Source organism: Prionailurus bengalensis, chromosome C1 (genome assembly GCF_016509475.1).
Source record: "Prionailurus bengalensis isolate Pbe53 chromosome C1, Fcat_Pben_1.1_paternal_pri, whole genome shotgun sequence".
In the NCBI taxonomy this organism is placed as follows: domain Eukaryota; kingdom Metazoa; phylum Chordata; class Mammalia; order Carnivora; family Felidae; genus Prionailurus; species Prionailurus bengalensis.
Window position 1 is genome coordinate 104,442,566 of NC_057345.1, and position 15,440 is coordinate 104,458,005.

The following is a 15,440-nucleotide window of genomic DNA, read 5'->3' on the forward strand; positions in this document are numbered from 1 at the left end:
ATCACTCCACTGCACTTGCTTCCGTCCTGTCTTGATTAAGTCTCATTAAGATATCCACTGCAGGGATGCCTATGTGACTCAGTTAAGTGTCTCACTCTTGATTTCAGCTCAGGTCATGATCTCATAGTTGGTGAGTTCAAGCCCCGCGTCGGGCCTGCTCTGCGCTAACAGTGCAGAGCCTGCTTGAAATTCTCTCCCTCTCTCTGCCCTCCCCCACTCATGCTCCTTTTCTCTTGCTCAAATAAATAAACATTAAAAAAAAAAAAAAGATTTGCACTGCCACCTTCTTAGGTGTTGTTAGTTGCACCTTACTTTTCTCCCTTCCTAAAAAAAATTTTTTTAATCAGGTAGGGCCCAATGAAGTACCCTCTCACAGTCACATAAGCAATCAGAATGTATCAGGAGAATAGCCTTCACGTGTCTCTCAACAGAGATTTCACAGATACTTTTCCTTCTTTCTATGGTGGCAGGTGAAGTTCTGGTCTCAACACATTTCCTTCATTCTGGTTGGAATCATCATCGTTACATCTATCCGAGGACTGCTGATCACTCTTACCAAGGTAGGTTGTATCATTGAGTTTAAATTTCTTATTTGCTTAATTACACGTGGCACCACAAGATAATTTTACCTAATTAAGATTTCTGCCTTCTGAGATCTTAAACAACAGTCACAAATAGTTGGATTTACATCCCACGCCCATCAGATGCGTACTTTTACCAAAGGTCATAGAACGAGATCATGGTCCGTTGCGTTCACTGATACGGCACCAGCATCTGGGAACAGAAGCTGGCATGCAGTAGGTGTTCCAGGGATACTTGGAATGGATGAAGAAGATTGGAGGTATTTGGGTTAGAATTTGAGTATCTGAGGTGTTTGAGGTTAGAATAACTGTGAGGGTCCCTTATAAGGAGGACATGGGAGTAGGAGAAGTAGAATGTTTGGCTATTTTCTGATCAACACAGGAAGGCTTCATGGAGGCAGAAGGTAAATTTTCTCTTGGAGACGAGGTGGGGAATCTCGAAATCCAAGAAGGGTTTGAATGAAACGAGTGAAGAGGTTGGGAGGGGAGGAGGAAGGATGGATCTACAGGCATCTCACACAATTTGGGAAAGAGCTCAGGAGCCTAGTAATAATTCTAAGAGCTTGGAGTGGCCTGAGGTAATCTGCTCTAATATTTCATAATGATATGAAAGTCATATGTGTCACATAGTTTCTGACAAACTTGATACAGATTGGAATCCCTTCATGTCGTAACGTAATTCTTAAAACCCCCAAATATCCCTCTGAGCACAACATAGCAAGCAGTTTCTCTTCATGGCGTTAACTGTATCAGTCGTTCCCTATGGGATTGCTGCATGGAAGAGACTTTATTTTTTTAACGTTTATTCATTTTCGAGAGACAGAGCATGAGCATGAGCAGGGGAGGGGCAGAGAGAGAGAGAGGGAGACACAGAATCCGAAGCAGGCTCCAGGCTCCGAGCTGTCAGCACAGAGCCTGACGCGGGGCTCAGACCCATGAACTATGAGATCAAGACCTGAGCTAAAGTCGGACACTTAACCGACTGAGTCACCCAGGCGCCCCGGAAGAGACATTTTTAATTATGCTACTTAATGCACTTGACATGTGTCTAGCAGTACCGCATAAATTCTCCTCCCTTTCTTGACAGTTCTTTTATGCCATCTCTAGCAGTAAGTCCTCCAACGTCATTGTCCTGCTGTTAGCACAGATAATGGTAAGTTTCACGAACTAGCTTTATGATTACAACTGTACAATACCAGAAGTGTTTTGTACTTCTGAATATTTTAACAATTCCCTTTGATCCCTGACCACAAAGTGACCTCTGGGTTAATTTGTTTAACTTCTAGGGCATGTACTTTGTCTCCTCTGTGCTGCTGATTCGAATGAGCATGCCTCTAGAATATCGTACCATAATCACCGAAGTCCTGGGGGAGCTACAGTTCAACTTCTATCACCGTTGGTTTGATGTGATCTTCCTGGTCAGTGCTCTCTCCAGCATACTGTTCCTCTATTTGGCTCACAAACAGGCACCAGAGAAGCATATGGCACCTTGAACTCATGCCTGTTACAGACTGCTACGGGCCAGTAGCGTCAGAATTTGGATTTAAGAGAAAACAATGGAGGGGACCAGGGCCTAATATTTTTTAAACAATCAAAACACTGAGGTAGCAGATTCTACCTCCAGCTTATGCCTTCCTCCTCAGCTGATACTGTGATCATGTAGCATTAGCTAGAACATGAGCGTGAAGTAAACTCAAGCTAGCCCTCAGCGGAGCGCATCCCACGTGGGTTTGAGGCTGATGCAGCATGGCGGAAGAGGGGTGGAAAAGAGCCAAGAAACTAGTCTGGGAGAATACACTGGAGCCCTAGGGTAAGGGGAAGTCTGAGGTAGCTGGGCCAAACACACAGGATCTCTGTCAAGGCTCACACGGAGGAGGTTCTGGCTTTCCCTTAAGATTGACAATCATTAAAATCAGATTGGAACCCTTTGGCCTTAGCTTCATTTTATCAAGGATAACTTGGTAGTGTGCTTGTGTGATCTAACGTGAGTTGGCATCCCCCAGCCAACCCCCGCCCCATAAAAATTACCAACAGGTTATCTGTTCTTGTCCGGGGATGGAATGGTGTGCTACTGAAATAGATTCTACCGAGAGAGGTCAGGTATATCATCTTTATTGGTTTCCTTTTAAGTCCGTATTTGAGAGTAAATTACTGTGCATTCAAGTTGGTGATGATGTCTCAGGTTTTTTTTTTCTTTCCATCTGCCCCCTCATGCTGTGGGGTAAAACAATGAATAACTGTTAACTGAAATAAGTTTTCCTATTGTAGACCCTACTTTTCTCCATCTGTGAAAGGAAAATGTTGGAAAGTTTATAGAATATTCGGAAATGCAATTTAAGGAAATCCTGAATTTTATTGTGCTGGGACTTCCAGAGGCAAAATGAAAGTTAAAGCATAAAAGCAAGTTTTCCAAAAACAAAAGCACTATTAAGGTTTGATCAGCTAACAAGGAAGACTCTAAAGGCATTCTTAATGGCATCTGTTTTAGCAACCACAATATTCTTACAAAACCATAATTTTAATAGGCTTATCTGCTCAGATACTATAATGAGCTCTCACGTGTACAGATTTGTGAATCATCTTTGGTGCTCAAGGAGCCTATAGAATTAAGAGAGAGCATCATACAAAGAAATGTAGTTAAGTTGAAGCTTGAAAGAGATCACTTGAAAAGAATCTGGTTCCTGCCTTAAGTTGACCATAAATAAGCCATCTATTGCGGTATCTGCCCCCAAGGCAAATGACAACAGAAGAGAGTCACACGTGATGAACTGGTTCCCAGAGGAGCTCTTCTCTAACAGAGACAGTAAATGGGTGGCAGCTCATTCCTTGGGAAAGGATTCTTTCTGAACGCCCAGAAACAGCTGTCAGCCAAAGCCACTATTTGCTCTCATCACATCTCTGTGTCTTCAGAATTGGAAGAAGAATGTGAGGCTGTACTGTGCGCCTGTGCAAAAGAGAACAAAAGATCTGTAAGTGCGAGTATGAATGTCAGCAGTTGCATGACTTGAGACAGGGAGTAGAGTCCCTCACTAGAAGCCAGGTAATCTGGATTTTACATTTGGCTTTGTTTCCAGCTTGCTGTTTGACACTAACAAATTTCTTAATGTCTATATATCTTTTCTATAAAGCTAGCACAGTCCTATAATTGACTTGCTATAGAGCTATCACTGAATTTTTTAAAGACAACTAGAATGCTTTCTTCGTGAAGCAGTCACGAATGCCAGGTCAGTGGCTATTATGTGTGCTGTGGTCTGACTGTATGTCTCCAAAATTCGTCTATTGAAATACTAATCCCGAGGTCAGGTGATGATATTGGGAGGTAGGACCTTTGGGCGGTGATTAAGTCATGAGGGCAGAGCCCTTGTGGTTGGGTTTAATGTCTTATAAGAGAGCCCCCACCCCCAGAGCTCCCTATCCCCTTCTACCATGTGAGGACATAGCAAGAAGTTGGCAGTTTGCAGCCTGGAAGAGGGCCTTCTCCGGACCCGAAAGCTGTCAGTGCCCTGATCTTGGATTTGCCAGCCTTCAGAACTGTAAGAAATAAATCTGTGTTGTTTATAAGCCATCCAGTGTATGGTCTTTTATTATAGCCCTCCAGACTAAGTGGGTATTCATTAACAAATAGTATTTAATTTATATTACCAATAATTAATTGTAAATAGAGTAGAATTAAAGGTAATAGAAAGAAGAATGATGCAAAAGACTTATCAAGGAATTTAATCCAAATACAGAGTCGTGCTTATTCCTCCCTAGCAATAATACACCGCCAATGATCTTAAAAACAACATGTCCCTAAACACCACAGTTCATTTTCATGCTTACCATTAACCAGGCCCTGTTTGAAGTGCTTTAGTAGTCTTAGATAATATAATCCTAATAACAGTCCTACAAATCCTCCTTGTTTTACAGGTGGGGATAATGAGGCAAAGAGAGAATAAATCCATTTGCCCAAGGACGTTAAGTGACAGAACCAGAATTTGTACATAGCTAGTCTGATTCAGGTTCTTCTGGTGGTTCCATTATAATTTTGATAAACTTACCTTCTCTGGACAGTTACTGTCAACTCCATGCTATGAAAAAGAAACTTGTCCTCATACCACTTCCTCTCCACCAAAATGACTTATCTTTACATTGTAATTTTCTAGTGTTCTAGGAAATCTGTGGCAAACATAGACCTGAGGTGTACTTATGAAAGACTTTATCATACTCTGATAGGTTAGATCACTGAGAGAAACCTATCACCACTCACCCGTTCTTTTGCCACGTGTGAGTCGTGCTCTGGTTCTGCCAATGTTCCTTCTTTGGAATCAGGGGGGGCATCCAGTGGATCAGCCATAGAGGAAACGATAGGGATTTTCTTAGCCTGGAAATAATCATAGGCCTTCTTTCCACAGACTAAGAGTGTGACGTTCTTCCCACTATTCTGGATTCTGTCCACCACTTTCTCATAGGGTTCTTCCAGCACCTTCCCTCCATTCACTTCGATGATGATATCCTCATCCTCCAGCCCTGCCAGTTCGGCAGGGCTGCCCTTCTGTACCTGTGAAAAAGAGGTTCTGAATTATCACTTCCAGGCACAGATAAGGGAATGTTAGATTGGCTTCCCTTCAGAGGAGAGAGGGCTTTGAGAATTTCTTCTTAACCATGTTATTTCTCCTTGAGGTACAGAAGAAAGGCGCTCTAATGCTTTTCTGCTTCTCAAAGCTTCAACTTCCATACTCAAATGAATACCATTGGAGGGGTCCAAGATGATAGCACAAGACTCTGAACTCACCCCCCCTCACGGACACCAAATCTACACCTACATAACAATTCTTCCTAAAGAACTGAGGGCTGATTGAACAGTATCTGCAGGACAAAGGATAGAGAGACCACATAAGGAACGGCAGGAGACATGGAGACACGGTCATGATGAAAACCGCGCTGCATGAACGACAGAGCACAGAGGGGTCTGCACACAGACTGGGGCGCAGCAAAAAAGCAGTTTAAAGAGCAGCTAGACTAACTGAAGAGAACCAACTCACTAACCCTAGAGCATCCACCAAATGGGAGGAAAACTGCTGAACTTCTCCAGCGTCACAGCTACTGGCAGGTACCACTGTTTACATTCCGTCTCCACCTTGATAGTGCAGACGGGCCCAGGGCCAGGCACTCTAGCCATCCTGCCACCTCGGCAAGCCCTTGGACCTTAGCCCACACCAGCGCAAGGCAGCCCCAGGATGGCACCCACCAGGACACCCTCAGCCTTTGCCTGCTACAGCTCCAGCTGTGCTGCCAGGGCACAAAGCACCCCAAAATACCATCCCCCGCCCCCAGCCCAGGCCTGCTTCAGCCATGCCACCGATGCTGGCTCCAACCAAAGCCACCAGGCACACACAGTCTGCACTGGGGACATTTCTACACAAGGCCACTCCTTTAAGACAGAGAGAGGTGGCTGTTTTGCCTAATTCATAGAAACAAACACCAAAAGTCAAACAAAATGAGAACAAAAAATATGCTCCAAATGGAAAGAAGACAAAACTTAAAAGAACTGAACAAAATGGAGATGAGCAATCAACCTGCTGAGTGGATGAACTCAGAACTTACAGAATATATTTTCTATCTCTTTAACTCTGATTGGTTTTTTCTTAAAATAACTGGAAAAAATACACCAGAGGGAATCAACAGATGATACAGAAGAATCAGGTAAGTGATCTGCAAAGACAGGTAATGTGGAAAGCACCCAAACTGAGCAACAAAAAGAAAAAATTGTAATTGAGTTTAGGTTAAGGAATCTCTGGGAAAATCTCAAGCATAGTAACACTCATGTCATTCCTGTCAGAAAGGGACAGAGAGCCTATTTGAAGAAATAATCGCTGAAAACCTCCCTAAAACCTGGGGAGACACTCAGGTCCAGGAGAGCCCCAAACAAGATGAACCCAAGGAGGAACACCAAGACCCATAATAATTTAAATCTCAAAGATTAAAGATAGAGAATCTTAAAGGCAGCTAGCTACATACAAGGGAAATGCCGTGAGGCTCTCAACTGATTTTTCAGTAGAAACTTTGAGCTAGATGCCACTCTCCCTCGGGCCTGTAAAGGGCTCAAAGGAAAAAACCTACATGCAAGAATGTTCTACCAACCAAGATTATTTTCAGAATTGAAGGGGAAAGAGTTTCCCAAACAAAAGTTAAGGAAATCACAACCCTTAAATTAGCCTTGTAAGAAATGTTGAAGGACCTTGTCTAAGCAGAAAAGGCCATAACTAGAAGAAAATTATGAAAGGAAAAAATTTCACCAATAAAAGCAAACCTATAGTAAAGGTGGTAATCAGTCACTTTTAAACCTAATATGAAAGTTGAAACACAAAAGTAGTAAAATCAATCATATCTTTAAAAAAAAAAATAAGGAATTTACAAAATAAAAAGATGTGTAAAATAAGACATGCGTTAAATGTGGAGAGGAGGGAATAAACGTGCTTTTAGAATATACTTGAATTTAGGGGCGCCTGGGTGGCTCAGTCGGTTGAGCGTCCGACTTCAGCTCAGGTCACAATCTCACGGTCCGTAAGTCCGTGAGTCCAAGCCCCGCATCGGGCTCTGTGCTGATGGCTCAGAGCCTGGAGCCTGCTTCCGATTCTGTGTCTCCCTCTCTCTCTGCCCCTCCCCCGTTCATGCTCTGTCTCTCTCTGTCTCAAAAGTAAATAAACGTTAAAAAAAAAAAAAAAAAGAATATACTTGAATTTAAGCGACCATCAACTTAATATACACTGCTATATATTTAGGATGTTATGTAGGGACTTCATGGTAACCATAAACCAAAAACTATAATTGATACACAAAAAATTAGAAAGGAATCCAAGCATAACACAAAAGTCATCAATCACAAGGGAAGAGAACAAAAGAAAGAAACAGAAGAACTACAAAAATAGCCAGAAGATAAGTAACAAAATGTCAGTAGGTACATGCCTATCAATAATTACTTTAAATGTAAATGGTCTAAATGCTCCAATCAAAAGAGGGTAACTGAAGGGATATAAAAACAAGACCCATCTATATGCTGCCTCTAGGAGACTCACTTTAGGCCTAAAGACAGGCTGAAAGTGAAGGGCTAGAAAACATATACCATGCAAATGAAGCAGGGGGCTGGGGGAGAAGCCAGAGTAGCAATACTTACATTAGATAAAATAGACTTTTTTTAATAAGTTTTTTTTTTTAATTTTTAATGTTGATTGACTTTTTTTTTTTCAACGTTTATTTATTTTTGGGACAGAGAGAGACAGAGCATGAACGGGGGAGGGGCAGAGAGAGAGGGAGACACAGAATCGGAAACAGGCTCCAGGCTCCGAGCCATCAGCCCAGAGGCTGACGCGGGGCTCGAACTCCCGGACCGCGAGATCGTGACCTGGCTGAAGTCGGACGCTCAACCGACTGTGCCACCCAGGCGCCCCGTTGATTGACTTTTGAGAGAGGCAGAGAGAGAAGAAGACACAGAATCCAAAGTAGGCTCCAGGCTCTGAGCTGTCAGCACTGAGCCCAACATGGGGCTCAAAACTACATGAGATCATGACCTGAGCTGAAGTTGGACACTTAACCAACTGAGCCACCCAGGAACCCCAATAAAATAGACTTTAAAACAGACTATAGCTAGAGACAAAGAAAGGCACTACATAATGATAAAAGGAACAATCCAACATGTAACAATTATAAATATCTATGCACCCAACATAGCACCAAAATACGTAAAGCAATTTTTAATATACATAAAAGGAGAAATTGACCGTAATACAATAACAGTAGGTGATTTATAACACTCCACTTAGATCAGTGGATATAATCATCCAGACAGAAATCAATAAGAAAATGGGGGCTTTGAACAACACATTAGACCAGACAGACTTAACAGGTATATACAGAACATTCCATCCAAAAACTGCTAAATACACATTCTTTTCAAGTATATATTGAACATTCCCCAGGATCGCATGTTAGGCCACAAGACAAGTCTCAATAAATTTAAGGTTGAAATCATATCCTACATCTTTTCCAACCACAACAGTATGAAACTAGAAATCACAAAAAAAAAAAAAAAAATCTAAAAAGAACACCAATACGGAGTTTGCTACTCCATGTAGCTACTAAACAATGAATGGGTCAACCAAGAAATCAAGAAGGGGGGAAAAAAACAAAAACATGGAGACAAATGAAAATAAAGACACAATTCAAAGCCTTCAGGATGTAGTAAAAGCAGTGCTAAGAAGCTTATAGAGATACTGCCCTAAGAAATAAGAAAATTCTCAATTTAGCCTTCTACCTGAAAAAGCTAGAAAAGGACCAAAACCCAAAGTTAGTAGAAGGAAGGAAATAAAGATCTGAGTGGAAATAGAAATGACAAAAATAGAAAAGATCAATGAAATCAAGACCTACTTCTCTGAAATATAAACAAAATTGTGTACCTTTAGGCAGACTCATCAAGAAAGGACTCAAAATGAGAAATGAAAGAACTTACCAGCAACAGCATAGAAATACAAAGGATTGTAAGAGACTATTATGAAAACTTAGAAGCCAATAAATGGGACAACCTTCCCTCTTGCCACTTTTATCCAACACAACACTGGAAAACCTAGGCACAAGAATCAGACAAGAAAAAGAAATCAACGCATCCAAATTGATAAGGCAAAAGTAAAATTATTATTTGCAGATGACATACTATACATAGAAAACCCTACAGACTCCACCAAAGAAACTATCACTATTCGTGGGTTCAAGCCCTGTGTCGGGCTCTGTGCTGACAGCTCAGAGCCTGGAGCCTGCTTCAGATTCTGTGTCTCCCTCTCTCTGCCTCTCCCCTGCTCACACTCTTTCCCTCTCTCAAAAATAAACATTAAAAAAAATTTTTTTTTAAGATATAGTACAAAGCTACAGTAATCAAAACAGTGTTGTACTGGCACAAACAATAGACACATAGATCAATAGAACAGAATAGAGAGGCAAGAAACGATCCCATGCTTATTTGGTCAATTAATCTACAACAAAGGAGGCAAGAATATACAGTGGAGAAAAGACAGCCTCTTCAATGAATGGGGCTGTGAAAACTGGACAGCTACATGCAAAACAACAAAACTGGACCACTTTCTCACACCATACACAAAAATAAACTCAAAATGAATTAAAGACCTAAGTGAGAAACCTGAAACCATAAAAATCCTAGAAGAAAATGTAAGCAGTAATGCTTTTGACATTGGCCTTAGCAACATTTTTCTAGATATATGCTCTCAGGCAAGAGAAATAAAAGCAAAACTAAATTACTGGGACTATACCAAAATAAAACAAATTTACACAGCAGAGAAAGCATCAATAAAATGAAAGAGCAACCTACTAAATGAGAGAAGATATTTGCAAATGATAACACCAGCACAAATAAGTTGATTAAGAATTGGGCAGAGGCCCTAAATAGACATTTTTCCAAAGACATGTATATAACTGACAGGCACATGAAAAGATACTCAACACCACTGATGATCAGGGAAACACAAATTAAAACCACAACGAGATATCCTCACACCTGTCAGAATGGTTAACATCAAAACAACAAGAGATAACAAGTGTTGGCAAGGATGTGAAGAAAAAGGAACACTCATGCATTGTTGGTGAGACTGTAAACTGGTGCAGCCACTATGGAAAATAGTATGGAGGTTCTTCAAAAAATTGAAAATAGAAATATCATCACTCATATGAGGACTTTAAGACACAGAACAGATGAACACAAGGGAAGGAAAGCAAAAATAATATAAAAAAAGAGAGGGAGACAAAACGTAAGAGACTCTTAAATATGGAGAATAAACAGAGGGTTACTGGAGGGGTTGTAGGAGGGGGGATGGGCTAAATGGGGGATGGGCTAAAAGGGGCATTAAGGAATCTACCCCTGAAATCATTGTTGCACTGTAAGCTAACTTGGATATAAATTAAATATTAATAAATAAAAATTAAAAAAAAAAGAAAATAGAAATACCATAGGTTCCAATAATTCCACTACTAGGTATTTTACCCAAAGAAACTGGAAACGCTAATTTGAAAAGATACATGCACCCCTATGTTTATAGCACCATCATCTACAATAACCAAAATATGGAAACAACCTAAGTGTCCATTACTCAGCCATTAAAAAAAAAAAAAAAAAGAAATCTGCCATTTGAGACAACATGGATGGACCTAGACGTAAAATAAGAGAAAACAAATACCATATAGTTTCACTTATATATAGGATCTAAAAAAAAAAAAAGCAGAAATCGATCCATAAATAGAGAATAAACTGATGGTTGCCAAAGGGGAAGGGATTGGGGTGATGGACAGAATGGGTGAAGGAGAGTAGGAGATACAGGATTCCAATTATAGAATGAACAAGTAACAGAACAAGTTATTGATATTGAACAAGTCAATGATATTGTAATAGTGTTGTACAGGGACAGATGGTAGTTCTACTTGTGGTTGAGCACAGCATAACATTTAGAGTTGTTGAATCACTATGTTGTACACCTAATAGAACATGTGTCAACCATACTTCAATAAAAATAAATAAATTGGACAACCTAGAAGAAATAGAAAAATTTCTAGAAACAGAATCGTCCAAGACTGAGTCAGGAAAAAATAGAAAATCTGAGCAGACTGATTACAGGTAACAAAATCAGGAATCATAAACTCTCAACAAACAAAAGTCCAGGATAAGATGGCTTCACAGGTGAAGTCCACCAAACATTTCAAGAAGAATTAATACCTATCCTTCTCAAAGTATTCCAAAGAAGCAAAGAGGAAGGAAAGCTTCCAAATTCGTTCTACAAGGCCAGCATTACCCTGATACCAAAACCTGACAAACACACCACACACATACACAAAATTACACACCAATATTCCTGATGAACATAGATGCAAAAATCCTCAAAATATTAACTGGCCAAATTCTACAACACACTAAAAGGATCATTAACCACAATCAAGTGGGATTTATTCCAAGGATGCAAGAATGGTTCAATATCCACAAATCAATGTGATACACCACATTAACAAAATGAGAGTTAAAAATCTAATGACCAGCTCAATAGATGCAGAAAAAATATTTGACAAAATTCAGCATGATAAAAACTTAACAAAGTGGACTTAGAGGGAACATAACTCAACATAATTAAGACCCTATATGACAAACCCTCGGTTAACGTAGCCGGTGAAAAGCTGAAAGCTTTTCCACTAAGATCAGGAGGAAGACAAGGATGTCCACTCTTGCCGCCTTTATTTGACATTGTACTGGACGTTCTAGCTGCAAAAATTGGAAAAGGAAAAGAAATAAAAGACATCCAAATTGGCAAGGAAAAAGTAAATCTGTCACTATTTGCAGATGACATGAGACTATATGTAGAAAACCCTAAAGACTCCACCAAAAACTATTAGAGCAAATGAATTCAATGAAGTTGCAAAAGTGAAAACATTAATATACAAAAATCTGTTGTGTTCCTATACACTAATAACAAAGTAGCAGAAAGAAATTTAGAAAACAATCCCATTTACAATTCCATCAAAGAGAATAAAATACATAGGAATAAATTTAACCAAGGAAGTTAAGAAAGAGTTGTAAAAGACCTGTACTCTGAAAACTGTAAGACATTGATGAAAGTGGAGATGGCACACTTAAATGGGAAGACATTCCATGCTTATAGATTGGGAGAATAGCGTTAAAATGTTCATAACACCCAAAGCAATCTACAGATCCCATACAATCCCTATCAAAATTCCAATAGTGGTTTTCTCCAAACTAGAACAAAAGATTCTAAATTTGTGTGGAACCACAAAGATCCCAAATAGGTAAACAATCTTAAGAAGAACAAAGCTGGGGGTCTCACAATCCCAGATTTTAAGGTATCCTCAAAGCTACAGTAATCAAAGCAGTGTAGTACTGGCACAAAAACAGACACATAGATCAACGAACAGAACAGAGAGCCCAGAAATAAACCCACGCTTATATGGTCAATTAACCTACAACAAAGGAGGGAAGAATATACAGTGGGGAAAAGACGGTCTCTTCGATAAATGGTGCTGGAGAAACTGGACCACTTCCTCATACCATACACAAAAATAAGCTCAAAATGGATTAAAGACCTAAATGGGAGACCTGAAATCATAAGACTCCTAGAAGAAAACACAGGCAGTAATTACTTCGGCATCAACCTTAGCAACATTTTTGTAGATCTGTCTCCTCAGACAAGGGGAAAAAAGCAAAAAGAAACCACTCAGACTACATCAAACTAAAAAGGTTTTGCAGAGTAAAGCATCAACAAAACGAAAGGGCAACTTGCTGAATGGAGAAGATACATCCAATGACGGGTTAATATCCAAAATATATAAAGAACTTATACAACAACAAATAATCCAATTAAGAAATGCACAGAATGGGCGTCTGGGTGGCTCAGTCGGTTGAGCATCCAACTTCGGCTCAGATCATGATCTCGTGGTCTGTGAGTTCAAGCCCTGCGTCAGGCTCTGTGCTGACAGCTCAGAGCCCGGAGCCTGCTTCAGATTCTGTGTCTCCCTCTCTCTCTGCCACCACCCCCCCGCTCATGCTCTCTCTCTGTCAAAAATAAATAAACGTTAAAAAAAATTTGTTTCATAAAAAATAAAAAAAAGAAATGCGCAGAAGACCTGAATAGGCATTTTTCCAAACACATACACACGCCAAGAGACACATAAAAAGATGCTCACCATTATTAATCAGGAAAGTGCAAATCAAAACCACAATGAGATGTCACCTCACACCTATCAAAAAAGCTAGTATCAAAAAGATAAGAAATGACAAGTATCAGCAAGGATGTGCAGAAAAGGGAACGAACCCCTGTGCACTGTGGGTGGGAACGTAAATTGGTGCAGCCACTATGGAAAACAGTATGGAGATTCGTCAAAAAATTGAAAATAGAAATACCATAAGATCCAGCAATTTCACTTCTCAGTATTTACCCAAAGAAAACAAAAACACCAATTTGAAACTATCTATGCACCCCTTTGTTTACAGCAGCATTATTTACAATAGCGAAGATATGGAAGCCACCTAAGTGTCCACCAATAGATGAAAGGATAACGAAGATGGGGGGAGGGAGGGGTCCACAATGGAATATTACTCAGCCATAACAAAGAATGGAATCTTGCCATTCACAACAACATGGATGGACCAAAGGCAGACAGAAATCAGCCTTATTATTTCACTTATATGTAGAATCCAAGAAACAAAACAAACATTCAAATCTAGAGAAAAAATTGGTGGTTGCCAAAGCAGAGGCAGATGGGGGAGGGATATGGGCAAAATAGGCAAAGGGGATTAAGAAGTACAAGCTTCCAGTTGTAAAATAAGTAAATCACAGGAATTAAAAGTACAGCTTAGGGAATATAGTCAATAATATTTAATAACCGTATGGTGACAGTGGTAACTACACTCACCAATGATGAGAATTCGTAATGCATATAATTGTGAAAATGCTACATTGTACACCTGAAATTAATAGAACATTGTATGTCAACTATACTTCAATTTTTAAAAAATCATGAAGATCATCAGAAGAAAATAAGTAGCATTACAGTGGTTGAGTACCATATTGTAGGTCTTCTGAGTTGGAGCATTAATTAGATTTCATAGGTTCCCCTTCTTCATTCCCAACTTGAGAGCTATGGGGATAGTCTCGCTGCCACTCCCTATAGGCTGGGAGCATTACGCCAAATGCACAGGAGTAAACAAGTATCACTCCCAGTCAGACTTGGTAGTGACTGTCAACTACAGTCATGTCGATTCACTCTATTTGACTTGAAAGTACCTAAAGACAATTAGATGTTTAAGAAAAATAAAAGATGTGAGCTTAGGATGTACTCATTACTACCTTAAAGGGTACGGGACCATGACAGCATTTATTTAAACCCAAGTGAAACCATCAATGTAGGCCTTCAATATAACCTAAGCCATCAATGAGTGGGAGAGACTAGGACTCTCCTAACTGTGGCGTGTTCATTGGGCTGCTAGAACCAGATTACCATACCTCTTTGACGAACGAGCCTGGCCGACCCTGAATGGTGTTTAAGTGAAAGCCATAGCCATTTTCACCTTTAACCAGCCTGCAGAGTTTAGGCTTATGATCTCCTACTTCCTCTGTAGTATCTGGACTTGAAACCTCCACAGGAGCGGGAGCGGGAGCCGGAGCCTCCTTGACAGAACCATTAGGCAGTTCTTGGCTTTGATAGTAGAGAAATGGAGAAAAGTGAGCCTTTGGAAAGGAAAGGAAAGGGAAAAAAAAAAACATGAATTGTAAGTATGAGTAGTTATATTTTATTAAATGCGCTGGCTTAATTTACAAGGTGTCATACATGGTCCACAGCTCTTGCAGATACGTCTGATTGGGGGCAGTAAAATTTCTCTACCACCCTAACCAGAAAAGGTATAAAGAAATATTGAGCTTGGTCATGAGTAATGTGTATAAACATGTAACCAAATACACATATACATAAAATAAAAGCTGTTATCACCATCTGAAGTACACGTACTAATTTGTTATACTCGTTTTTATTATTTATTGTTGTAACCATTAGTTGAAACTTCTGTTATGCCAAAGTCATCTTTAAATACTTCTAATCCATCTCAACTCCCAGACCATCCATGTGAAGAAGAGTGTGATGGTCTTGAATACAAAAGAGGCATAGAACAGGAAACATATGACTGTTTTTTTTAAATAGAATTAACAGCTTAGACTGTGGGTTTTAATTGAGAGAATCAAAAAGGTAGATTTGAGTATGGCAGCAGTTAAATTGCTGCCCACGAGTGTCCAGGACTTTTATTAGGCAATGAGTACAAAATCA

The 15,440-nt window shown here is 39.9% G+C and overlaps 2 protein-coding genes across 9 annotated transcripts in view; one reads left to right on the top strand and one right to left on the bottom strand.

Moving 5' to 3' along the window:
• The window catches only part of GPR89A (G protein-coupled receptor 89A), a 79,214-nt gene extending 76,705 nt beyond the window's left edge, over positions 1-2,509 (top strand). For all 3 annotated transcript variants that reach the window (XM_043576039.1, XM_043576038.1, XM_043576040.1), the window contains 3 exons: positions 471-560; positions 1,669-1,734; positions 1,868-2,509. In XM_043576039.1, the coding sequence (XP_043431974.1) occupies positions 471-560; positions 1,669-1,734; positions 1,868-2,074 (363 nt within the window). In that variant the 3' untranslated portion in view covers positions 2,075-2,509. The remainder of the gene's footprint in view (positions 1-470; positions 561-1,668; positions 1,735-1,867) is intronic.
• Positions 2,510-2,733: 224 nt separating this feature from the next.
• PDZK1 (PDZ domain containing 1) overlaps positions 2,734-15,440 on the bottom strand; it is a 59,113-nt gene continuing 46,406 nt past the window's right edge. For 5 of the 6 annotated variants that reach the window (XM_043576036.1, XM_043576035.1, XM_043576034.1 and 2 more), the window contains 3 exons: positions 14,627-14,851; positions 4,831-5,121; positions 2,734-3,525 (listed from right to left, as the gene is read on the bottom strand). In XM_043576036.1, the coding sequence (XP_043431971.1) occupies positions 3,472-3,525; positions 4,831-5,121; positions 14,627-14,851 (570 nt within the window). In that variant the 3' untranslated portion in view covers positions 2,734-3,471. The remainder of the gene's footprint in view (positions 3,526-4,830; positions 5,122-14,626; positions 14,852-15,440) is intronic. The other variant, XM_043576037.1, reaches the window with a different exon arrangement.